We start from the raw sequence: 27,997 nt of genomic DNA on the forward strand, positions 1-27,997 counted from the left end.
CCGCCACAATCACTAAAACCACCGGAAGGAGGCTCCCATCGGAAGCATCACCTTCTGGCAGGAACAGGAGACAAAAACAAGGAGAGAGTTCACCCAGGGTCTGGCTGGGCCTGGTTAAAGATGTTCACCCCATGGATGGCCTCACGATGGAGGGATGGGCATGGAGTAACAGAGGCCACCCCGTGGAGTTCCTGCCATCCTGGCCAGGCCAGAGGAGAAGCCTGACCCGCTGGGCCACTGGAGGGCCCGGAGCACCCAGAGGCCTCCTGAGCCACTGTGCCCAGGAACACTCCTTCCAGACAGGAAGACTCCTTTCCCCGGTCCAAAGGCCACAAGCGCCAGGTGCCTGTGGTGCATCTGAGAGTTATGGTCACGTTTCTGTCAAATGAGTACGTGTACACGTGTGCACTGGACACATACAAGGTGTGTGCCTTGAGCTGTGCTACAGTGATTAGCGTGTTTGGAGCTGTGCTAGGAAGGAAGGATGCTTGCGGTGTCTATTAAGAGCTGCGCCTGTAATAAGACTGGGTACTGGGCATGATGTATGTGTGTGTGTGTGCGTGTGTGTAACTGTCTCTACACTAGATGAGAGCAGGCGCCTTTGTGTGCACACAAGTGTGTTCTCTGGACAGGAGGGCAGATGCATGCTGGGGCTTGGGGTAGGGGACAGCCACGGCTGGGGTGCCATTGTTTTACAGCCATTCTGTACATTTGCATCAAGCCCATTCGCAGAGGGGCGGGGACAGGGCAGGGTCAGCAGGCTGAAAAGTTGCTTTTGTACCCAGGCCTGACACCACAGCAAGGTGTTATGGCTGAGGGCATGGGACAGGCCCTGCTACAAGGGTGGCGAGAAAACAGCATGGGAACCCTTCTGCCTTCTCAAAGCCAATCCCACAGTGGCCAAGGCTTGCCTGTACTCCAGGCTCAAGCCATCCCCTGGTCCCAGCCCCGTCCACAGGACCCCTGGCCATTAAGTATGCAGCCAGACTGGTCTTAGGGTCCCAAGGCACCCCAAATTTGTTAACTAGGTGCCTAGAGCTAGGGTTCTTCCAGGCCTCAGAGCAGAGCAGTCAGCACTGGAGCTGCTCTATCCTTGGGTGGCCTCAGGGGGAAAAGTTGGTCTCTGAAAGGGCAAATGAAGGGCTTACCCCTCAAAGCCACAGGGTCCACCAGACAGAACCCCTCAAATGGGGCAGAGGAGAGTCCCGGAATCTTGGGTCACGGACTGGAAGCGTTAGGACATGTCTGAAAGTCAGAGACTTAGTACCTCTGTGGGAATCTCAATCCCTGACCCAAAACTCCAGGAGGGGTTCAGAATCCGGGGGCTTGGAGAGAATGCTAGGCCCCTGCCTGGAATTTCATGCTTGCCTAAGCTCAAAACAACCTACGGGCATCTATCTGAGGATGTGGCTCTGACTTGTGGGGCAGTGAAGCGGTGTCTTGGAGCCTGCCCTAAAACCCTAGAGCCCAGGGATGGGCTGGGCATCCCACAGACACTCGCCCAGGCAGGAAAGGTGTGGATCTGGGCAGGAGTGGGTTTGGACTGCCGGACAGGCGCAAGAGCCCACACACCTCCCTCTAAGGCGTGTAAGTTACCTCCAGCGCAGCAGAAGAGTTGAGTTCCTCACATTTCCTCAATTTGCAAATCTGATGGCTAGCTTTTCGGTTCTTACAACTGCTGCACTGCTGGCAGCCGATGCGCCGCGGGCAGGGCGCACACAGGCCGCAGCGTTTCCGCTTCTTCCCGGCGGAGCTGATGGCGGAGGACAGCTCTCCCTGCATGGGGTACCCGGCCAGGCCAGCCATGTGCAGCGCGCTCTCAGCCAGGAACACGCCCGCCGAGGTCATGATGAAGACGCCTGGGCTGATGGGGAAGGCGCCCAGGTAGGGGAAGTCGGACTGGCCAGTTGAGGGCTTCGGCACCCGCCAAGCCTCCATGTCGGGCAGGCCGGGCGCCCGCCTCGCTCACCCGCGGTCGGCGCGCCTGCACCACGCGCTTCAGCATCTCCGTGCACTGCGCGAACTGCCGCAGCGTCAGCTGTCCCTCGGCTGCCAGCTCCGCGGCCCGCTCTGCCTTGCCCAGCAGGCTGGCCACAGCCACGTTCGTTGCTTTTGTCCGCCGCCAGGTCGTGCCCACTGGCCAACAGGGAGGCAGCGGCTGCAGCCGCAGCCGCAGCAGCCTTTGCAGCAGACTCCCCGCCCATCATGCTGCCAGCGCCACTGCCCCCAAGGGAAGAGCTGTGGGCGAGAGGGCGGGGGCGGCGCAGGCGCTTGTTGAGGGGTTCGCTGATGATGCCGCTCTTGTTCCGACGCTGGGTGGGTGGGGGCATCGTCTGCTACCGAGGCGGCTGCACTCTTGCCTGCCACTCCCGCCTTCCCGCCGCAGCCGCCACTGCAGCCTCTGGCGTTGCTGTTGCTTCTGCCGCCTGTGTCCTGGAGGCCGCTGCCCAGGCTGGACGCGGTGGGGCGGAGGCCTAGACCCCGCGTCTGCGGGAGCCTGCCAACTGCGAGGGGTCCACAGACGAGCAGCGGGCCCTTCTGCCCACGACAGGGACGCCGGGGAGGCCTTGCTGCTCAGGGCAGGTGCACGTGGACGTGTCGTCACTCTGAACTTCGGGGCAGCCGCGCCGCCAAACTTTCCATCGACGTGCAGCGAACTCTGGCCCCCGCCACACCTAAAGTGGTATATTATTTTAAATTATATAATATTTGTTAGGTTGTTTATTTGAGATTTTTATTTCTTTAAAAAATTTATTGAAGTATGGTTGATTTACAGTATTGTACTAGTTATTAGTTTTAAGTGTTCAACATAAGTGGTTCTATGTTTTTATAGATTATACTCTATTTAAAATTATTACAAAAAAGTCTGTATTTTCCTGTGCTGTATAGTATATCCTTGTTGCTTTTTTATTTTACACAAAGTAGTTTGTGTCTCTTAATCCCATACTCCTCTGTCACCCCACACAACTGGTTAACTATTTTCTTCTCTGTATCTGTGAGTCTGTTTCTGTTTTGTTATATACATTCATCTTATTTCTTACATTCCACATATCAGTGATAACATAACATTTTTCTTTCCCTGACTTATTTCACTTTTGCAAATGGCAAAATTTTTATTTTGAGGCTGAGTAATATTTCATTATATATATGTATATCACATCTTCTTAATCCATTCATCTGTTGATGGGCACTTAGATTGCTTTCGTATTTTAGCAATAGTAAATAATGCCTCTATGAACATTGGGGTGCATGCGTCTTTTCAAATTGCTGTTTTTGTTTTCTTTGCATGTATACACAGGAGTGGAATTATTGAGAAATATGCTAGTTCTAGTTTTAGTGTTTTGAGGTACTTCCATACTGTTTTCCACAGTGGCTGCATCAATTTACCTTCCCACTAACAGTGAACAAGGGTTGCCTTTTCTCAACATCCTCTCCAACATTTGTTATTTGTAGACTTTTGATGATAGTCTTTCTGACAGGTGTGAGGTGGTACTGTTGTTTTGATTTGCATTTCTCTAATTATTAACAATTCGGAGCATCTTTTCATGTGCCTATTAGTTACCTTATGTCTTTTTTGGAAAAATGTCTATTCAGGTCTTCTGCCCATTTTTTGATTGGGTTGTTTATTTTTCTGATAATGAATTGTATCAGCTGCTTATGTATTTTGAATATTAATTCCCTGTCTGTTATATCATTTGCAAATATTTTCCCATTCAGTAGGTTGTCTTTTCTTTTTGCTGATGATTTCTTTTGTTGTGCAAAGGCTTTTAAGTTTAATTAGGTTCCATTTGTTTCTTTTTGCTTTTATTCCTTTTGCTTTAAGAGACAGATCTAAAGAACTATTGCTGCGATTTATGTCAAAAAGTGTTCTGCCTATGTTCTCTTCTAGGAGTTTTATGGTTTTAGGTCTTACACTTAGGTCTTTTATCCATTTTGAGTTTATTTTTGTATATGGTGTGAGGAAATGTTCTCATCTCATTCTTTCACTTGTAGCTGTCCGGTTTTTCCAGCACCTCCAATTGAAGAGACTGTCTTTTCTCCATTGTATATTCTTACCTCCTTTGTAATAGATTAATTGACCACAAGGTGTGGGTTTATTTCTGGGCTCTTTTCTGTTCCATTGATCTATGTGTCTGTTTTTGTGCTGGTATTGTGCTGTTCTGATTTCTGTAGCTTTGCAGTATATTCTCAAGTCAGGGAGCATGATACCTCCAATTTTGTTCTTTTTTCTCATGATTGCTTTGATAACTTGGGGTCTTTTGTATTTAATTATATTTTATAATTTGTTATTGATAGTATAAAGGAAGACTATTATTTTTTATCCTTAAATATAGCATAGTACTTTTATCATTTGGTATTACTTGTTGATCATCCTTTTTAATGTAAATGTTTATAGCATTACAAGTAATGAATACTTTACCTCTTCTCCTCTAATCTTTGTTAGTCATTTAATTTCCTGGCCAGTTCTGTTCAACAGTAGCAGTGATAATGGGCATCATTATCTTATTTCTGATCTTAAAATGAATGTATTTAAATTTATCCATTTGTTGAAATGTATTTATAAATTTTGTAGGTAGCTTTTATGAGTGAAAGAACATTTACATCTACCCATATTTTTATAATTGTTACATCATTTTTATCATTCTTGGTTTGGTCAGTAAAATGGAATTATTCTAAATATTATTGTAATAAAGATGTTTTTAAGACAATAGAACACCTATGAATGTATAAAGAGCTGAGTGGGTGAAGATTGGAAAGAGCTTCACTAGAAGGTCAGGGAGTCTCTGATGACTTCAGTCTGAAGCCCTGAACAAGTGAGTCTCTCAGTCTCCCACATTGGTCAGGAAAGTTCAGGAATTTTCAAGTCTCTGGTAAAAGCCAAGGTCTTTTCTGTCTTATTTTGTAGCAGCCAAGTAGGAACTTGTAGAGAAATCTGTGAAACTATGGTGTCTGGCTGCCACAAGCTTCCTGGAATGAAAACTTTTCCTCCAGTCACTTTCCACATATGCAAGGTCTTCTTATTGGCAAATTCTAGCCTGAAGCAATGGGGAAGGAGATTCTAGAAAATGATGTTCCTCGTACCTGCTATGCAAAATTGATCTTAGGAGAGGGTATAGTAAGGCAATGTTAATGGCTGACAATCTAGCAAAATGGCAAATAGATATAGAAACAGATAGACAGCATATATTGAAATGATTGTGTAGATTTTTTCCCTTTTATTCAATTTGGTGAATCACATTGATATAACTTTTTGATGTAGAACTTCTCTAGACTAAGTCCTATTTAGTCATGATGTATTATTTTAAAATGTAGTTTGGGATCTAATTCTTTTACAATATCCTAAACAAACTATTAAGTATGTATATCATACATAAATGTTTTTGGTAAGAAATCTAAAAGGATGCACTACACTAAGAAAGAAAGTGAATTGAGGAGAAAGTTTTGTGATATGAAAAGTGAGAACAAATAAAAGACTTAGTAATAATTATCACTACCAGAGTGAGCAGTGACTAAAAGTCATTCGAAAAAAGCAATAAAGTATCCAGCACTGTAAATTTTCATTTAAAAGTCAAGACAATTTTCATTTAGTAATACATTGTATTTGCTTGTTTCATAAAATACTACTTGCATGGTTATTTCTTATTTACCATACATTAGCTGACTTTAAAATATTATTTTTTTAATTTTCATGGCAATGCTTTGAGGTAGATAACACTATTATTTCCATTTTACAGACGGGAAAAGTGAGACTTAAAAAGTAATTGATATGTCCAATATCACAAATCTGTGACATGGAACTTGGAGCTGGGGTTTATACCCAGGCAATTAGTTCCATGTAGTGCTATTATTTACTAATGTGTTATGCTACTTTGATGGAGGGATAACTGAGAGTCTAGAGGATGGTACTGACATGCCAAAGTTTTTGCCTTTTTAAAGAAGAAAACAGAGAACACGAGGCACTGTACTTTTCTCTTTAGATCGGATGCTAATATTCATAACCTGATTGACTCTGACCATCCCACAGGCACTGAATATACAAATTGTATTTCTAGCCACCCACATCCACTAACTTTTTATCATTACGATTTCAAATTTGGAGTTCACGGAAGTTGATAGGCCCTTCGCAGGCTGTGTGATCATTCCTGGTACAGTGAATTGTGGTGAGAGGGGATCATGAATATAAACACGTCTGGTGTAATTGACCCTTATTGGACTAGAGGGCAGTTCTCGAAGAATTGAAAATTGTGATTTTGGCACAGAGCTCAAAAAGTTTTACAACAATGGCCCGAACCTAGTTGTTTATGTGGCTTATCCATCTCCACCTGGATTCTAAAGTGCCCAGATCTCAGTCTAGCACCTTGCAAGGGGTCAACAAGCAAGAACTGTGATCAAAGTAACGCTGAATGCCAAAGGCTCAAGGAATCTTTATAAGAAGGATGATAAGAATTTTTCCATTTCCAATTGTTATAAGCAAAAATAAAAAGGTTCTAGTTTATAGTCAGAGAGATTTTATTTAAACAGAAGAAAAATTTACTGGATTTACTCCTTAGTGATCGAAAGTACTTCCTTTATTGTTACATTCTACTTTACCCTCTCAATTATAGTCCATGAAGTAAACATTGACCCACCTGGATGTACGGGGGCAGGAAAAAGATATTTTTTTAACTTGGGTAGTAACCATTACTCCAAATATATTATTTCAAAGAGGGAATAACTCATCCTAGAAAGAGAAGTACCCATCGTTTATCTTGTAACAGCTCGTATTAAGCATTAGCGTGCGGCAGATTATCTGCTGCATGAAATACGCAGTTTTCAGGGACTCAGCCGCCACAAATCTTGGTTCAATATGTGCGGGTGGGACACACTCCGTTTCCGGAGATTCTGACATGAGTGCTTCATACACTTCACTTAAGAAACATTCATCTAAGAAACGTCATGTTGCTTTCAGTCCTTGGTGGGGGGCTGTTTTCCTCTCTCCAAACCCGTAGAGGTCTGCAAAATACTCCTCCTGCCCCAGGATGATGAGTTAGTTACTTTGTTGGAAGATCTTCTGTAGGATTTCGAGTGGTCAACTGATCTTTGTTTAAATTTACCTACAGATTTACCCCTTTTGTTGCTCTTTATTGTTTCTTGCAATTATTTCCCTCTGGTATTTTGTGAATTTGTTTATAATACTTGTTTTTTCTCTTAGTTATTGCCCAATTTTTGCCTTTTTTTATGCCTCCTTATTTCCTTTGAAAAATTGTAAAGTTGATTCGAGACTTTGAGTGATATCGTTGTCCTCCAGAGGAGACTGGCTTTTTCTTTTGGCAGACAATGGAGACATAGACGGGAATTCATAGAAAACGGGTTGATCTGTTTTGAATCAGAGCCTCGGTGTTTTTAAGTGTTTGTCTAATTCCATTTCGCTCTTACTCTTACAGATTAGTCTTTATGATCTAAAGCCTGGAATGATTACCAGTCCTCTCCTTCCTTGGCCCCAGTCCGAGGAGACTGTCAAAAGCATTATTCAGCTTTTAACATCTTCTCCTTTGGGGGAAAGCAGCACCACATGCGGAGATCTCCACTGTGAGCTTCACTTCTTCCTGGACTCTTGGCTCCTGGGGTCTTCACTGCCTTAGTAATACTCTTGCTCCCTTGTGTGCTTTGTAATTTATATTGCAAAGTTGGTGGTCCTTGGAATTCTCTCTTTGCTTTCTTTTAGGGTCTCAGATGAAGATTCCTTCCTACAGAGCCAATTTATATATATTTTTTTCTCTCCCAGTTGCCTGGGAGTGCTACTATGCTAGACTCATTTCAGTAGAGTTACTTGATTGAGGTTTTTGCTACCACACACAAGGTCTGAATTCAGTCTGAAAACCCACATGAGGATTGTATAATGCCTTCAAATTCTCATATAAAATTTTTCCCTTTGCCTAGCGGGATGATTGATGCTAGCTAGTTTCTTACTGTCTCTTTCTGCACAGTGGGTTTATTTCTCATTAGCTTGTGAACATTTAACTCCCATCTTTAAGGATAAGTACCCATTAACCTCCCTACCTCATGCAGAACCTAACCTTTATTTCCTATTGCTGTCACAATGAAAGTCTGTCAACTTGAGCTTCAGAAAAATACTCTCAGGATAGCAGCTGGCCTGTGTACTTGCTTCCTCATAGAAGTCTGCTTTCATTTGGTTGTTTTGTCTGGTTTTGGTGCTGTGTTTGAGTGTTTGTTTGCCTATATACATATTTTCTTTCTAAATAGCAGTACTTTTGAAAACATGATTCTGACAATATTTGTTTCCAGTACTTCACATTGTTTTGCAGTGGAAGGGAGCTAAATAGAATAATGCCCATTCTGGAACTGTCCATTATTAATTTTTTTTATTGAAATATAGTCAGTTACAATGTGTCTGTCTCTGGTATACAGCACAATGTCCCAGTCATGCATATCCATACATATATTCATTTTCATATTTTTTTCCATTAAAGGTTATTACAAGATATTGAACATAGTTCCCTGTGCTATACAAAAAAAAACTTTTAAAAATCTATTTTTATATATAGTGGCTAATATTTGTAAATCTCAAACTCCCAAATTTACTCCTTCCCTCTCCCTTTCCCCAGTAACCATAAGATTGTTTACTAAGTCTGCAAGTCTGTTTCTGTTTTGTAGATGAGTTCATAGTGTCCTTTTTTTTTTTTTAAGACGCCACATATGAGTGCTATCATGGTATTTTTCTTTTTCTGTCTGGCTTACTTCACTTAAAATAACGATCTCTAGGTCCATCCATGTTGCTGCAAATGGCATTATTTCATTATTTTTTATGACAGAGTAGTATTCCATTGTATATATACTCAGCTTCATAATCCAGTCATCTGTTGATGGACATTTAGGTTATTTTCATGTCTTGGCTATTGTAAATAGTGCTGCTATGAACATTGGGGTGCAGGTGTCTTTTCAACTTAGAGTTCCCTCCTGATATATACCCAGAAGTGGGATTGCTGGATCACATGGTAAGTCTATTTTTAGTTTTTTGAGGAATCTCCATTCTGTTTTCCATATTGGCTTCACCAACCTACATTCCCACCAACAGTGTAGGAGGGCTCCCTTTTCTCCACACCCTCTCCAGCATTTATCACTCTTGGACTTTTGGATAATGGCCATTCTGACTGGAGTGAAGTGATACCTCATTGTAATTTTTATTTGCATTTCTCTGATATGGAATTGTCCTTTAAATGAAAGTTTATCTTTAGTGTAAAAAGAAAATTTTATCTTCCTAGAAGTAGTGTGGTCGTGGAGTATCTTTTGCAGAAGGGTATGTGGCAGTATGTCTTATGAGTATTCTTTATCTCTTCCTCTAAGACAATTTTAAATCAACATTTTTTTTTTTGCTAACATTTTTCTTTTTTAAAAATAGAACCTGTCTTAATTGACACTGTCATCCACAACATGCATATGCCAAAGACAGCAAATTTATTGGGGAATTGGAGAGAGAAATGCATATGGGTCTCTCTTTATTCCCAGGAAAGCACTGAACTCAGCTATTCTTTGGTCATTTTTTTCTTCAGTTTCCTGAAAATATGGCTCAACTTAGAGTCATTCTGTAACGTTGACTGTGTTGGAGTGCTCTGTTAGCAATATGAGAAGAACAACAAAGAAATGGGAAACATAGTCACCACAGACACAGTATCTAAAGACCATCTTTATTAAGCAAACCTATCAAAAGACCAAGATATGGCAATATTCCTGTGATTGGAAGAAAATCTTAGAGACATTTTAAAAAAGTTTTAATATACAAAAGCTGATCATTTCTACCTGTAACTGTGTAATTCTCCCACTGGTAACTCGAGAAATAGAACTTCCTGCCTGTCTTCCTCACTTTATCCCTCCTCGCTTTCAGAATTTCCCTCCATCTTTAGGAATTCACCTAATGTCATCATACTGACAGGCTTATAAATAAATGAATGGAAAACAAGCCACAGGCTTTCAGAGAAGACAGGCAGTTAAGTGGGACAGCTTAAATGTAGAGCAGCAGAGGCTTGTGAGGTCCTAAGAGGGAAGATGATTTAAGGGATAAGTAGCTGAGATTTATTGAGAACCACCCTCATGTTCAATAAAGTCAGTCCATGTGACAGCATCTCAGAACCGTGATCTAGTCAGAAGCTGATACTGTGATCAGTTTTTGTACTTTGTTTTCATGACAGAAACACAGAGTAACAGAAAGACTGAACAATATGGAAAGTGGTTCTAGATATTTATCAGAGGGGGAAAAAATGCTGTTCTGTTGCCTTAGCGCTGAATGGGATTCAAGGGAAATAAAAATGAGTGAGATCTTAACTCCTGCCACTACAAGGTCCCTACGAAGCCAAGTCTGTACTTTAAAATCCATGACTTGTATCACCGCACTCCTGGTTTCAAATTTCGGATCGCATAGGAATAGATCCAGCCACATGTGTAAGACAAAACCATGCTGAAAGTGGCTGAACAGAAATAGAAGGGTTTTTTTTTTTCCTCTTTTAAACATCTAGGAGTTTGAAATTTGGCCATCCAGGGTGAAAGCGTGGGCATCATCACATCTCACCCCCACTCCGCTGGCATCACATCTGTTCCCAGAAGTCAGGAAGAAAGGCAGGAGCCGGCTTAGTCTGTTTTAAGTGCCTGAATTACAGTGTTCCTAGAAGCCCCAACTAATGGCATCCATGTATTGTTAGCCAGAACTGTGTCCGCAGCTGCCTCTGTCTACAAAGGAAGATGGACAATGTAGTTTTTAGGTGTTCAGATTACCATCTCAAGAAATAACAATTGTGGATGGAGAATAAAAGGAGATTGGATACTGGGTGGTCCACTTACCAGTGCTCTGTGGGGTATGTACTTCACCTTACTATCTGGCAGGGGCTGTAGAGTATCATATATGCTTATTACTTGACCACATATTTATGATTCTCCTACAGAGGCACATTGTCAGGAGGTGAGGGCGCATTCAAGAGGTGGGGCCATTTTTCTTGGCTTAGCCAATAGAATTGAGAGAAGTGATATGTGTCATTTCCTTGGGGAAGACTGAGAACTGGTATGCATTTGCTGTCTGGTGCAGAACTGGTAATGTTCTAGATGGCAGTTGCTTTGCCAGCCTGGGTCCATGTGATTACAATGAGCAGAGTTCTTTGGCTGATCATGATAGGCGTCGAGGATGCCACTTGTGTATGGTGTCGAGTCACAGCGATTCAAGGGTTACTTTTTACTGTCACGTGATCTAGCCTACCATCACAGTTACTTTCTAGCCCGAGATCTTAGAGAGTATCTGGTCATTTCTATTTCTTTATCAGTTTTTACATCATTTTCTCTTTGTATGCCTTTTTTTTTTTTTTTTGCCTTTCTCTTCTTTCCTTTCACTGATCCTCACCACAGCCCTACCATCTCTTTCAAAGTGAACAGCACCTCTGAATACCGTCTTTCTCCGTTACTGTCACTGAGCTCATAGAGCTACTTTCTCTGAGCTATGAAATAAGATAGCATAACTTACAGTGGCTCCGTCATCCTCGCCTTAGAACATCTTAAAGCAATAAGCCTTAACCAGCCAAGTGCCCTGTCTAGCATCTCAAATTGTCTTATTTTTCCACCTTTCCTTCCAAATTGTGGGTAAGGTTGAAGATTGGTACAAAAAGAAGCCTCTTCAGGTTGAATGCTTGATTAAACCTGATCATAGCTCAGCAAGTAAGTGAAGGTTTTGATTTAAATTTCTGTGGTACCAGCCAAGAATGCAAAGGGTAAATAGGAAAGTTGATTCCAGATCACAAGATGTAAGGTTTAAAATGTAACTGAAATGACATAAAAGAGCATATTTCTTGAAACTTCACACATTCTAGTTAGAGTAGGCTTAATTGGCTATATATTGCTATGTTTAGATGTCATGATTATGGTATATTTTTAAAGTAGAGACAAGTAATACCTTCAATTGGTAAGAAAGTTTTTGTGATGATTACATCCCACAGAGATGATAGAAATTACCTAAATGTGTCTTGCTTTAGAAGTAAGATATTATGTAGTAATTAGGTCACAATGATCAGATTTATAACAAGTATATTAAGTGCACATTAATAGTAGAGAATGAGCAAGACTGTTGGAACTTAGAACTCATCTTTGAAAGTTTAATTATGCTAAATAGAGAGTGTCCTGGCATGATGATAAGGAGTTAAAGATTCTATTCCTCCCACTCTCTAATTATTTAGGGGTCTTTAATGAAATACATTATTCTCTCTGTCTTAGACACATCTCTGTTGATACTCAGGGAGATACATTCATTTACTCAAGGTAAAATAACACCCCTAAATCCCAGGTTAATTACCCCTAGCAAGAATATGCATAGTTATGTTAGAAATAATCAGAAATTGCATCTTTTGCGGTAGGCACTAGTTATTTTTGTTGGTTTGTTTGTTGTTCTTTCCAAATGTCAATATTTACTCTGAAGCTGCTTCTCCCACATCCCAAGTGGTTCTTCTGTGGTGGGCAAACTCCGTGCTCAAGGGATAATTTATCATGAGTTGTGGATTGTTGGATTTGATTTGCTAATTATTTAGAAGTGCTTTTTTCATCTTCTTGCATAAGGCACATTGGCCTGTAACATCCTTCTGTTTTTTCAATAATGTCCGTCAGATTTTAGTATTAATGTTATATTGGCCTCAAAAAATGAGCTAGGAATTCATTCTACCTCCTCTAAATCATCTGTGCAAGATTAGTGCTGTTTCTTCCTTGAAGATTTTTAATGTAATTCATCAGTGAAACCATCTGGGTCTGGAGTTGGTTTTTTAGAGGCTTTGGATAAAAAATTAATTTCTCTAATAGTTATATATGTTTCTTCTTATTTGGTAAGTTGTATTTTCCAAAACTCCGTCCACTTCTACACTGGCACATTTGTTTACATAGACTTTTTCATAGTATTGTTTTATTATCCTTTTAATGTCTTTGTTGAGAAGCATACCAATACTTCTAATAAAGATTCATTACTTTAAAAAATTTTAGCCTTGTAAATATTGATCTTTACTCCTCTTCTTTTCTCATTTTATGAGCTACCTGAAAGAAATCTGATCTGTTTCCATAATTTCAATAACCCTTTATAGTAACAGTATCTACGCCTGATGGCACATGAGAAATACCTATCTGCTCTTTAAAAAATACTATATTCTGCACTTCTCTCCAAACCAATTAAATCAGAATTTCTGGAGGAAAAACCCAGATGTTGGTGTACCCAACATCTCCCTTAACAGCTCTAATGGGCAACTATGGTAGGGAATCACTATTTGAAATGCTCAAGACCCTAAAACTCAAACTTTTGCTAAATATTCTTCTGAGAACCTGAAGTCAACTTGTTTTTCAACTGCCTCATGGGTTGTTCAAGAAATCTGAGTTTATTACCTTCATCTCTGAAACTTGCTTTTCTGTATTTTTTATTATAAATGAACATAATTGAGGCAGATTTATATTAAAAATACACTGTAGTGTAGAAAAATACATATACCGTATGTAACTGTCACTCTCATCAAGTTATGCCTTCCTGTCATCCCAAAGAAACCCCCCTGCTCCTTTGCTTTCACTAGTCCCATCCTTAACTATAGTGACCATTGATCTGGTTTCTGCCAAACATAGATTAGTTTAGCCAATTCTAGAATCCCATATAGATGAAGTCAGGCAGAGTGTCTAATTTTGTTTCTGGATTTTTCCTTCTCAGTATAATGTTTTTGAGATATAAGATGTCTCTATATTATTATGTATATCTATAGTTTTTCCTTTTCATTGATGCATAGTATTCCATTGTATGAGGATAACCTGTTTAGTTTATCTTGTCACTAGTCAAAAAACATCTGAGTTGGTTAGAGTTGTAGGCTACTATGTCTCAAGCTGCTTATCTTGCAGCAGTAATGAAGCTTTTTCAACTGTCATCTTGGACTTCTAAAGTTAGACTGCCATATGTCCAAATAAATTACAAATCCTGATTTCTTCTTACAATGTCAAGTTAGTGAAAACAAAGTCAAGGACTCAGGAAAATAAGTAAAATTAATATTGGGTCTTGGAAAGAGTCCACGAAATAGGACTGTCAGAACTCTAGCCCCCCTCTCTTACCTCCTTCCTCCTACCATGATCAACTAGAATGCCCCCCAGGGGCAGGGAGCATTTGATCTGCCTTGTCACCCCAGTCTGAGGCCTGGCCACCACGTGGCCAGCTGAGTGTCAGACCTGTCAAGAGCAGAGACCAGTGTTAAGCCCTCTCCCTAGCTCCGTTCCTCAGAGAACCAACCAGCTGTTTGGTAGTGGGCTGATTACTCAGAGGCAGCAGGGAGGACTTGTTCTCAAACAGACACTCTGCGTATGAATTTGCATTTCCTACCTGCAGTGCTTCCATCAGCATTACCATCTGTGGAGTTACTGGGTGCCCTATTTGCTGTTGTGGCATTCGACACAGTATTCTCAGCAAACAACTCATTTAATAGTCAGATAGATGAGGAAAAGGCCAACACTCACAAGATCCACAAGGCATTGTCACGTACCCCACCAGCTGGCAGGGTGAAATGATGCAACAGCCTAATAACGGTTCTGTCATGGCCCTGCCTGGATGGTGTTCCTGCGAGGATGCTGACCTGTCCTATAAAGTTTTGATGTATGTTTTGAGACAACGGCAGCACATACAGTTTCCGTGTGGGTTCGTCACCAGTTGTGGGTTCTGGCCAACAGAAGTCCCACTGAGATGGAATGAATTACTCGAGACTCTGTGGAAAAAGTCAAGAGAGTGAGAGGGAGTTGGGAGCCAACTCCACGAACCTCTCAAATGCTCCCACATTTATTGTGTACAATCAAAGGAGAAATCACTGACAGTTGTGTGATGGAATGCAGGAATTTAGGGAAAGACAGGGTGGGATTGAGATTGTAGAGTCTGGCTCAAGGTCAGAAGACCCTTTGTGTTTTGGTAAATCATGTTCGTGTTGGCACCAGCGAGCCTTACAGCTTATCAGGGTGGAACATATGAGAAGCAGCTGCTTAACATTTTTCTTGGACTCAGGCGGCTGTGCTGTCTTAGGTTGCCCCCCTCTGGGGGTCTTACCCGTCCTTGGCTAACCAGCCTTCTCATCTCTGAGTCTGCAGCTTTTTACAACTTGCTTACCATTCCAGCCCAAGGCTCGTTCCTTCGGTGGCCTACAGTTTACCTTTAGGGAAGTCATGGGAAGAGGGGAGCAAGATACATTCTTATAGATATGTTAAAGCAGACCGCCAGCCCGGCCAGTTCCTTGCTTTGGGGATAGAAGACTATCTAACAGCAGGCACGCCCAGCGCTTATAGCCGAGGGTCTGGGTCGTTGCTTTGCAATGAGCAGAGTGCTATCTAAAACCTCAACGATGCAAGCAAGACAGTTACTAAGCACATTTGCTCTTCTTTAAGGAGACAAGCGGCTGGGGTCTGTTACAATTTGTTAACCCATTCGTGGGCTCCCACAGTTCAGGAAATAAGGAGTGGAAAAAAAAGTGGTTTTTATCATTCTACACAGTGTTCTCAGTTGGGCCCTAACCCCCCATACCTGCCAGAGATACCTGGCAATGTCTGGAGACACTTTTGATTTGCATGACTCTGAGGATGCTACTGGCATCTAGAGATGGAGGGCTGGGGTGCTGCTCAGTACCCTGCAGTGCACAGGACAGCCCCCGACAACTGAGAACTAGCCATTCCAAATGTCAGTAGTGTGAAGGCTGGTAAACTCTGTCCAACACCTCGTGGCACATTCACAAACGTGGGATTGCCATCCGTGCAACCTTGGGTCCTACTAATTAAGAACTCTTAGGTCTCAGGGATGAAATTGTTATCACCTGTGGCCAGCTTACAGCGATGCAGACCACAGCAGCTACGCGTGGTGTCTTCTTCTGTTGTGTATGCATTTCCCCTCTCCATTTAGCTATCTTACGTGAGGAGTGTAAATAGTAGCTAAATTAATAATTCAGCCTCTAGGTCATAAAATAATCAGGATTGTGACTGGTTTAAAGAGGAAATAACATAATATAGGTATGAATACTGTGCCGTTTGGGAATTCATGTTTTCATTTGGGGGAGTGTAATTAAGCTCCTCTTGTTTGTACAGAAACAATTGCATCATTTTAAACGGAAGCGTGATGTTACTCTTTTTGTTGTATGAAAGTTTAACATGGGCATCACCATAAGAATAGAAGCTGAGTGAGAGTCAGATGGAGCAGACTATGAAACTTTCCTACTGGCCACTCCAATTCCCTCTCCCTTCTATGCTTTGCTCTCACATAACCAAACTCACAGCCTGTCTTTACAGAATTACGTTGGTTGACTTATTCTCTGAATTCTTTAGTCATGATTAACCACTTATTCTTCTGTGTTCCTGTACATCTTATAAATATCTCCAGCATAGCACTAAATATAGTATAGTAGGGTTGGTTTTTTTTGGTTTATATTAATCTCTTTACATTTAGATTATGAGATCATTCCTAGTATTTAAGCAGTGTCTGAAGCATGATAGAGGTATAATAAATGCATTTGAAGTATAGTATGGGTCCAATAAATGCTTGATGAATTTATATTTGAAGACATTAAAAGTTTGGTTATTGAAATATCTCTGGTTTTCTCAATAGGAAAAAAACAACACAGTGGACTAAATAAATAAAGATATATGTATTAATTTAATTATTAAAATGAATAGTGGTTCAAAAAATAACCAACTTGAGATATGTACAAAGAAAAACACCAATTTAGTAAACAATTAGAGAGCGTTTACACCATAGAGCAGGCACCACTACCACAGAAAGTGCTTGGAATAAAAAATGTAAGATATAGTCCCTGATTTTGAGCAGTTCACGATCTAGTTAGTCTAACAAATAATTAAACTGTAGTTCAATTATGTCTTTCTTTTTAAATTTCAATAAGAATAAAGTCTTTTTGTAACTTCTGGGAAATGCGGGGAAGGCACTTCATATCAACATGGCAGTGGACATTCCAATTTGGTCTTGACAGATGCACCAGAGATCAACATCAAGAGAACGAGAAGAGAACTGGCTTCATGAACATGGTATATAAATGCTATTTATATGAAGGGAGAAAATTATGCAAGACCGTGTGCATTTGGAGACGAGTGAGCATGGGTCTGTACAGTGAGACAGAGAACAGCAAAGGCTAATCCTGGAGAGGCAAGTTGAGGCCAGATGATGGAAGACTGTCGACGTCCTTCTAAGTAATCTGGGCCTTCCCCTGTAGGTAATGAGGAGCCATTGAAGGCTTTCAATTAGAAAAATTGCATCCATGCTTATACAAAGCATAGACTACAGTGGGGAAAAACCGGTTAAAGAAAGGTGGGCAACGACAATGGCTGGGTGAAATCACTAAGATGGAGAGGAGGAGGCAAATCAGAGCAGCATTCAGGTGATACAGTTGCTCATCCCTGCCCCCAGATGTGCAAAGGGAAGATAATGCAAAAGAACCCATGATAATCTTGATTAAATCCTTGCATCTTCCTTTAAATTAAAATTTTATTTTCTGAACCTACTCATCTGGGATTTGAGCATTGTAGGAAACATGTGACCAGTGTGTGTTGGTGTGTATTATTTGACAGCTATTAATTTTGAAATCCATTAAACATGGTCTTTGAAAACATTAGTGTGTAGATAAATTCTTTCGTGCTCGTACAGATAACCGCTGAGAAAGAATGAAGTTTAAAATCTAATTATCTTTGGTGAAAAATGATGTATATTTCTGCAGAGGAGGTAAATTATTTATTTGAATTTCAGTACGTAGTTTCTGTTTGACTTTACCATCTCTGAGAATTTGTTATTCATTATGAAAAATGGGTAGAATTATGAGCACAGCTTGCAAGAATCCTTTTGGACTCCTCTGGAGTTTAACTTCTCAGTAGACATGGTATATCTTTCCTAGTAGTCAATGTATTTTGTTAAATATGGGCACTGGATATCGTAGTCTCTGGTCTGAAGTAGGTTTGATGGGAGGTTCCTGTAGCTGAAACACTGGTATTGAATGTTTCTGTGCATAAGATAGTGAGCAGTGTGTAAGTATAGCAAGGAGTCCATTGTACACTCCTATGTGTGCTTCCTTAAAAGGAACCATAGTTTGTAATAAAGGGTCTGCCCTGAACACATCTATTATGTCTACACAAGTGGAATGTTATTAACATGCTAGGTTACATTTAAGCTTACTGTTAGCCTGTAGCCTTTCTAGAGATCAATTTCAAGGAATACAAGTAGTACATAGATATAGATATACTTGTATATATAATTATAAACATAATATGTAATTTTTTAGTGTCCCCGGTTTCCCCAGTGTGGAATAAGGTGGCTCCCCATGATGCTCACCTCCCAGTGTCTGTGACTGTGTAACTCCCTCCCCTTGAGGGTGATAGGACCCGAGACTTGCTTCTAGCCAATAGAAAAAGACAACAGTGATGAAATGTCACTCTTGTGATTGGTTATATTACAGTTTGTGAGACTCTTTCTTGCTAGCAGACACATGCTAGGGCTTCTCCTCGTTGGCTTGATCAAGTAAATGGCCTCGTTAGGAAGACCACATAGCAAGGCACTGTGAACAGCTTCTAGGAACCACGCCTGGTCTCTGCAGCTGAGGGTAGCCTCATTATATTATGTCACCAGCTCATACCTAGCAAGCATCTGGGGCCCTCACTTCTTTCACAGAAAGGGAAGGAATTCTGCCAACAACCTGAGTGAGCTTTGAAGCAGATTTGTCTCCACATAAGAGCCTCCAGATGAGAATGCATCCTGGCTGACACCTTGATTGTGAGACTCCAAGTAAAAGACTCAAACTGTTACCAGCCTCTTGATTCACAGAAACTATGAGATAATTAATGTGTGCTGCTTTAAGCCACTAAACTTGTGGTCATTTGCTGTGCAGCAGTAGAGAATGAACACATCTTCTCAACTCAGTAGCAGAATGCTTTGCAGACCGTCAGAGTCTGAGATGCTTCTTTGTCTGGCACGGCTGTGTTGCATGAACACTCTACATAATTATCTGGACATCAGCAGTGACATCAGAGGAAGGGTGGAAAGACAAGAGAAAAGCAAGGGAAGAGGGCAAAAAAAAAAAAAAACTCAGAGAAGAGTAATTAAGTGGGTAATTTTTGGCAACTATTCACATTTCATAATTTTAGCCTTATTAACTGCGAATCTGGTTTTACTGTCTTTAACCCCATGGTGACCTCTAAAGTGGACGCGCCTAATGTAGGCTCAAATAGTTTGAGAGCTTCTTCTTCCCCCTGCATGAATCATCACGCCTAGCTTGGTTCCTGGGGACACATGGACAACAGTCCCCTCCCCATTTAGAAATTTTGAAAGGGCAAAGAGAACAGGAGACTGCAGTTGGAGAAGGAGGACCCACTGGTGCTGACTGCTGCCTGCTTAGAGCTGATTCATTTTCTGCCAGATACTTTATAATAACTTTTCACACATGACTTTCCTTTAGTACATTTTTCTCTGTTGTAACTTACATGATTATGTAATAAAAGAAGAAGTATATATTTGGCCTTTGTCTCCACTTCCTGGAGCTCCTAAAACCCTTATAATGTTCTAAATGATAGAAGTGATAGGAGCATCTCTTTTCATAATATTTGCTCTTGGTCTCTGATTCCTATACAAGAGCTTCTAAGACCCTTGGAATCTCCCCTGTGATAAGAATATCTTTATGTAAAGGACTGATGGTGGGGGCCCCCAGAGAGCTTCAGGTTGGTGCTACTTGCCAGAAGGGCTGAGGAATGATTAGAGGGTTGAATCTTTAATTAATCCCCAATGGCCAGTGGTTTAATCAAGCATGACCTATGCAATAAAGCCTCATAAAATCCAAAGGGACTGGGTCTGGAGAGCTTCTGGGTTGGTGAAAACATTCATATGCCAGGAGGGTGGTGCGCTCAACTCCACAGAGACAGAAGCTCCTGTCTCAGGATCTTTCTGGACCCCACTCTATATGCCTCTTCATCTGGGTGCTCCCTTGTTTCCTTTATAATAATACCCTTAATAATAAACTGATAAATATAAGTAAAGATTAAGTAACAAGTTAACAAGGATCTGTGAGCTGTTACAGCAAATTATCAAACCCTAGTAGGTTGTTACGGGAACTCCTGATTTATAGCCGGTTGGTCAGAAATAAAGGGACAACCTGGGACTTGGGACAGGCATCAGAAGTCCGGACCAGTCTTTTGCGACTGAATCCTTGACCTGTGGGGTCTGCTTTGACTCTGGGCAGTGTAAGAGTTTGATTAAATTATAGGACATCTAGTTGGTGTCTGCAGAGAATCAGAGAATTGCTTTGTGTGGAAAATCCACATATTTGATGTCAGTGTGCGAGTGAAAACCAATTTATTAACATCTGAGAGTTAGTACTTCTTAAATCCATTCCTAGATTTTCCTCATCCTCCCTTCCATTTCCCCAAGTAACTACTGGTCATTCCCCTAAAGAAATTTTATTTAAAACACAAACTTCTTCCCTATTGTTTTTTTTCAGTTTTATAAAGTGATTTTTTTTTTATTGAAGTATAGTCAGTTTACAGTGCTGTGTCAATTTCTGGTGCACAGCACAATTCCTCAGTCATACATGAACATACATATATATTCATTTTCATATTCTTTTTCACCGTAAGCTACTACAAGATATTGAATATAGTTTCCAGACCTACAGTATAAACTTGTTTATCTATTTTATATATACCAGTCCATATCTGCAAATCTCAATCTCCCAATTTATCCCTTCCCCCTTGGTAACCATAAGTTTCTGTTCTATGTCCCTATTCTTTTTAACTAAAAGGCATTTCCTGATCTTGAAGGATAAAGAATTTTTATTGTTGGACAAGAAAGATGAAAAATAGGAGAAACATGGTACATAGGAAGTTTTTTCTCTACATGTGGGCAGCACTCAAAACACAAATGCCCCTTAATTGTTACAATTTTATTTTTACAATGAAAAAGGTTGTTAATAATCTTTTCCTAATACAGATTTTTTGGGGAAAAAAGAGATACTGAAAAGTGTTGAGAATAAAGTTTAGTTATGAACAAATATTCATAATTTTCTCCAGTCTTGATATTGCTGTGTTTTGGCTGACTAGGACGAATACAGAAGTGGATCTCTAGAATGCAGATACTTGGATGTGAATTTTCATTTTAGACATTTTCTGCATTATTGAGTCACATTTTGTGATTGAGAGCTTAGGGGTGAACAGGGTTTAAATGGATTGAAATTTCAGCTTAATACTTAGGTTTCCATTTGATTTCCATAGATTTCAGGATTCCGTGATAAAGTATATACTTCAGTGACCAATGGGTGTACACATGGAATTCCAGGGAACATGAGCAGTTTGAGGTAATAAACAAATCTGGTCTTAGAAACAGGAAAAAAAAGAGAGAGAGAGACCTAAGATGTCAAGATAGAAATTTTCCTGCCACAACTCAGCTTCCTCTCCTCAAACATTACAGTCACTCCTCAAGGTCAAAAGTGAATTCTGGATTAAAAAAAAAGTCACACAAAAAGTTAAGAGGAATAAAATTGTAATGGAAACATACAAAATATTTTATAAAAACAATTTTAGAATAACTATTAGCAAACAATGCCTAGATTGTTTCGCATAGGTGGTTTGCTCATTTAATGTAGAAGTTTAATTCTACTGCCCATAGACTGTTCCTTCCATCTGTGGACGCTGGTATTTTCCAAATGTCAAGGAGAATTTTCTTTCTGCTTTCATATAGTAGTTTTCCACTAGAGGAAAACTGATGTATTTACCTATCTCTTAGAAGACACCATCTGTATTTATCAAACTTTGTGAACATTACAGGGATCTGGGCTGTGTGCCTTGCTGAGATTTCTCCCGGTGACTTGCTATTAATGACCACATGCCAAAGACAGAGCCTTCTAAGTCCTACAAGTTTGAGGGGAAGGAGGTGAGGACACAGGACACTACTCACCACACGTAAATTCTCAGTTTGGCGAAGACAGTGTTGCCCAATTTGCGGACCACCCGAGTTCCTTTTCCTTGTTCTGCCATCTTTTTAGTGCTTTTGGCAAACTATACCAGATGGTGAGAGGAGGATTTTTTTAAAAATAGAAAGAAAACAAAATATTACTGAAAGTTTTTAGCTATGGTGCTTCTGAAAAATCTGATTTTAACTTCTGTGTGTAAATGTGATACAGGAAAAATGTGGGGCAAGAAGATGGCCACGTCCCAGGTCTTGATTGAGTCCCTGGCATGCATCCCACCAAGTGTGGGTCCTTGGCTTCATGCAGGAAAGAATTCAAGAGTGAGCCACAGTTGAGTAAAGGTAGATTTATTCAGAGAGATACATACTCCATAGACAGAGTGCAGGCTGTTTCAGAAGGTGAGAGAAAGGCCACGAGGTGTGGGGTTGGGTGCTCAATTTAAAGTAAAAGCAGATACACACTCCATAGACAGAGTGCGGACCGTCTCACCCAGAAAGGAGAGGCCACAGGGTGTGGGGTTGTTAGTTCTTATGGGCTTGGTAACTTCATATGCTAACAAGTGGGAGGATTGATTCAACTACTTTGGGGAAGGGGGTGGGGTTCCCAGGAACTGGGCCATCACTCACCCTTTGACCTTTTCTGGTCACCCTTAAAACTGCCCTGGCACCTGTGGGAGTGCCATATAGCATCCTAGTGTATTTCAGTGAGCGTATATTGAAGCTCAGCGTCTAACTGGGACTTGAATCTCCCACCATCTTGGTGCTGATCGCTGTGTCATTCTTTTAATGGTTATGCCCTGTCCCCTTCCCTCCTGTCTCAAATAGAAACAGACATAATAGCTCTGCATATGTACCAATTAAGTGTTAATAGCAATTTAAATCTAGTTAAACAGAATATTTTTTCTTCAATTTGCAGTAACTGAAGGTTGGCTTCAACTCAGACATAGACTTAAGACGCTGTGATAGACAAGCAGGAGGGATGGCAAGGGAGAGGAAGTATGAAGGAGGGGTCCATTTCATTTTTTGAACTTAATTACTGATTGGATACTGATAAAGTTTAACAACAGGCAAAAAAAAAAAAAACAAGTGTCCTGCATTATAGCTCAGGCTGCTTGACTTGGGGATACAGGCTTTTTTTAGACTGTTCTTATCAGTATTGCATGAATCGCACCAATGTCTGTTCAAGGAGACGGTCCAGAGTCCAAGGAAATGCATGAGCTCCACCCCACAGAGCAACTCGAGTGCCCCTGGCTGGTGTGAACAACTGAACTTTAGGAATGGATGAAAGTTCAGTCTTCAGATGGGTGAACAAGGACACAGGGAAGGCAGGCTCACGGCTCACAGTCATCCAACTGCTTCTGTTAGAGCTGAGACCAGAGTCTGCGCCCCCTTTTTGCTTCTCTAGGGTTGTTAATGGATCCCCTCACACTAAATTTCCAGGCGTCAAAATCACGTTAATATCCTTGACAGAAGCCACTTTACCTCTGGTGTTCTTCCCCCAAACCCATAACCCAAGTCTAACTGTGGAAAAAACAAATCAGAGAAATACCACTGAGGGGGCATTCTACGAAATATCTGACCAGGACTCCTCAAAACAAGGTCACCAAACTAAGCAGAATCTGACAAGCCGTCACAGCCAAGAGGAGCTTAAGGAGATATGACAGCTGAATGTAATGTGGTGTCTTGAAAGGGGTTTTAGGACAGAAAAAGGGGCCCTGGCAAAAAACTAAGAAAATCTGAATGAAGTATAAACTTTAGTTAATAATAATGACTAATAATGTATATTAGTTATTGAATTGTCACAAATGTACCATAATAATGTTAGATGTGAATGACAGGGGAAATTGAGTGTGGTGTATCAAAAACTCCTATAAAATTAAACATTTATTAAAATTATATTTATCAAATATAAAACAAATATGTGTGTGTATATATACCTGACTGGGACATTGCTGTACACCAGAAATTGACACATTGTAACTGATGGTACTTGAGTTTTTTAAAAAGAGAAAAAAATTATATTTATCTATGACATGCATATCTACCTTTTTATTAAACAGAAATTTAAGCAGTTAGTTGTGAGTACAGTTATTATTGCCTATTGGCTTTATAGGAAAATCAAAACCAAATGTTTCCATGAAATAATGATCATGTTTGCCAAGATTCTGAAAATTTTGACTTTCATCTGGTTGTGAACTCATGCATTTTAAAGCCAGTTGCTGGCTGAAGTAGAAGGATAAATTTTCCAGACACACAGGGTAAATGTTTCCATATCAAGCTGATTGATGTTCATAATATTAATTTCCTCATTAGTAGATTTCAATTTCTTGCTAACCCTTTTATGTGAATCATTTATCATCTAGTTATGGAAAACTTTTAGGCTATAAAAGGATTAAAAATTTATAAAATTATATAGAATCAGAGAAAATATATCTTACTTACTGGTTCATCCTAAGAGAAATAATGCTTATGAGCATTCATTTTTAAATTAATTGTTTTATTTGAGGTACTATACACTCACTTGTAGTTGTAAAAATATGATAGAGAAAAACTGAGCACCTTTCAGTTTTTCCCAAAGAGTTTTCCTGCCTAACTAGAGTGTAGAATCATCACCAAGAAAATGACATTGATACAGTCCACCAACCTTGTTCAGTTTTCACCAGTTTTACATGCACTCGTTTGTGTGTGTGTGTGTGTGTGTGCATGAGCTTAATTTTATTCAATTTTGTCACTGGTGTAAAGTCATTTAACCATCATCACAGTGCAGAGGAGGAAGAAGTTTTCCATGACTCTCTTTGCATTCCTGACTGGGTCTGAAAATTTTACTGACAGATTAACAATCAAAAAGCATACAAATTCTGCTGAATTTTTACAGATACTTGGGAGCCTTCATTAGAGAATGAAGACCTGAGGAAGTGACCAGAGAAGAGAGCTTTTATATCTTTAGTGAAGAACTGACAAGACAAAGGGCTCTGTCTAATAGTTCGTAATTTTATCCACTATATGACACTGCCTCTACTGTGTCAGATTCCAGAGCTACTCAGATCAACAACTCTCACATCCCTCTGAAAGATTTTTGTAAGTCTGAATTAGTATCTACTAATTATGGTCCAAAACAATCAACATGTGGAAAGTAGTTTTATTAATTTAGTCATGAAATATTTATGGCATGTCTACAGACATGCTCCCCTACCCTAATATGGAACTTACATTTTGTGGGAGAGGCAGACTATATATATATATATATATTTATATATATTTATATTTATGTTTATGTTTATATTTATAATTTATATTTATATATTTCTCCAAATCCTCTATCTACAATTCTAAAATCCAAGAGGCTCAGAAAACCAAAGATACATATTTTTATAACTTGTTTGGTCACAATAGCTGTCTTGAACTGACATGAAGTTATCTACAGACTTTATTTAGTCTTGTTAGAAATTAACATTGATGAATTTTATTATGGGATGGTGGCCCAGACCAGGGGTATTAAGGTGTTACAAATACACAGCAAATGCCTCACACTTTCTTTCTAAAATTTTTTTAAATGTGTTATGTTGGAAGCACGTTTGTTCTCAAAGGTTCTGGCTAAGGAAATGTAAATCTGTATCATTGAATTCAAGTGGAACAGGTGCTATAGTGAGAAGTAGCATAATGAAGGATGAGGGTATTCTTAAATAAGGTGCCATGGAAGGTGTGCCTGCGGGGCTGACACCTGAGTGAGATACAGGGCCGACGAGCCATGAAGAAGGAGCGTTCCAGGTGGAGGAGTCAGTGCAGGGCGGCGGGAGATAGATTTGAAGTTAAAGACGGGCCACAAGCCTTTAATCAAGAAGTAAAGTTATCAAGGTGTTTCCATTCCCTTCTTTCCACTAGTTACCTGTGTGCTCTTTAAGTCATTTCTGTGCCTCAGCTGAAGTCTCTAAAATGGTTTGTTGAGGGTTGCAAACACAGTACTGCCATCTTTTAGGCCTCGGGCATTGACACGGCTTCTTTGGAAACAGCAAAGAATTCCTCTTCTTCCATAAAATAAGACAGTGATGATATTGACATGGGTATGCTGAGCTGGAATATATGAAATGACACCTTAATATGTGATTTGAAGTCCTTTGGCAAAAATGATAATTTTTAAATGTAATATTGTGTCATAGTTTTTTAATTCAAGGAACATTCTGTAGATAAATCAAGGTTATTGTTCAAAATTACTGAATTCTAGTTTTTTCTTTTCCTTTTGTTAAATCACTTTGGTGGCTAGCATTTTCTGAAAGGCAGATTTCTGCTAAGTCAGTTAAATTTGCTTGACACTTTTCTACATCAGTTAGTCAGTTGCTTTGCATAGGATGCTCAGGTCCTTAATAAAGAAGATTTGTAGTCACTTATTAAATTAACACAAATCTGGAAAAGATAACATAATCTTTAAAATAAAATCCAGTTGGATTTAATGGAGAAGGATCTAATTCAATTAAAGTTCTATTCTGGAGACAGAATGATTCATTGATCACAAAGGGTAATCTTCTCTGATACATCTCTAGTTTTTTCCTGCTTTATTCAAATGTTAATGCGAGAAGCCTCCTTCTTTCTTATTGTATTGCATATTTGCCCCAGCCTGGAAGTAATAAGATTACTTTAATGAGAAAGAAAGGAAGAAAGGAAGAAAGGAAGAAAGGAAGAAAGGAAGAAAGAAGAAAGGAAGAAAGAAAGAAAGAAAGAAAGAAAGAAAGAAAGAAAGAAAGAAAGAAAGAAGGAAAAAGGAAGAATGAAGAAAAAAAGAAGAAAGAAAGAGAAAAAAGAAGGGAGGGAGGGATGAGGAAACGGAAGGAAGGATCCTCCGCCGTCTCTTTTCTTCCTTCTTCCTTCGTCCTTCCTTCCTTCTCTTCTTCCGCTCCCTCCCTCCTCTTTCCTCCCTCCTCCTCCTTCTTCCGGTCCCACCTTCTCAGAGAAGGAGAAAGATTTCCCTGGCACTGACACCATCCAGCTGTGGTAGATTACTAACCCACATGCCTCTATCCCATTCCCCACCCTCAGTGTCTCTCCAAACTACTATGAAGAGTTTCCAAAGGGCCCTTATATGTGAACACAAGCAAGTCCTTTCAGCACGCAGGGCTTCCTGAACTCTGTGGTGCCCGCAGACCTGTGCTTTGTTATAGTTTTACCCACTGGGAGGGGGGCGGGCTCTGATTAGTTACCTAAAGGGATGGCCTCTGGAAGCTGGTGATGGATTGTTGTTGGCGAGGATGCCTCTGGCTATTAATAACCCCTTCCCCCGCAAATGGTTCTCCAGCAGAGCCTTACAGTTGTGACAGTCCTGTGCTCAAGTGGGTTAATTCTTGCCACGTTTCCCCTTGACCTTAGAAAATGTCTCTGAACACCCAAAATGTCAGAGGCTTTGTGGTAAACACTTCCTTAATTTTATTCTTGCCGGGCAGACTTTTGTTTCTTTTTGACATAATTCACAAGAGTCAGAAGGAGAAAACAAAACAAAATAGACAACATTCGTTTTCTAGGGCTGCTGTAACGAGGTACCACAGACTCGATGGCTTAAACAACAGAAATTTGTTTTCTCACAGTTCTGGGGGCCAGAGGTCCAAGATCAAGGTGCCTGCAGGGTTGGTTTCTTCTGAGGCCTCTCTCCTTGACCGGTAACTAGACTGTCTTCATGTTCACACGGCGTGCTTCCTCTGTGTAACCCTGTCTCCAATATGTAATCCAGTCATATTGGATTAGGGCCCACCCTAATGACCCCATTTAACTTTGAAGGGACTAAGAGCCCATCAAAGTCCTATAAATCTTACTTTAAACTGAAAATATTTGAACAGTCAACAACTGGGGAAAGAAACATTACCTAAACTTAAGCATAGCCTTCTGAAAATATAGCTGCCATGTAGAGATTAGATAAACTCTGTCCACTGAGAGAGTTTCCTGTGTGGGACAAGACTGACCCTTGGCACCAGTAGTGCCATAAACCACCCGTTCTGAGGGAGCTTCCAGCCCATTTTCATCAGCAACGAAACACCTAATGGAACTTTCCAT

General features: G+C 40.3%; 1 protein-coding gene across 1 annotated transcript; it reads right to left on the reverse strand.

Moving 5' to 3' along the window:
- Positions 1 to 12: 12 nt before the first annotated feature.
- On the reverse strand, positions 13 to 27,997 carry LOC102523196 (CXXC-type zinc finger protein 5). Its single transcript, XM_032466693.1, is given in 6 exon segments — positions 13 to 54; positions 1,597 to 1,950; positions 1,952 to 2,105; positions 2,107 to 2,324; positions 2,326 to 2,570; positions 27,907 to 27,997. Coding segments are annotated over 6 exon segments (1,104 nt in total).

This window comes from Camelus ferus, chromosome 2 (assembly GCF_009834535.1).
Source record: "Camelus ferus isolate YT-003-E chromosome 2, BCGSAC_Cfer_1.0, whole genome shotgun sequence".
Lineage (NCBI taxonomy): Eukaryota > Metazoa > Chordata > Mammalia > Artiodactyla > Camelidae > Camelus > Camelus ferus.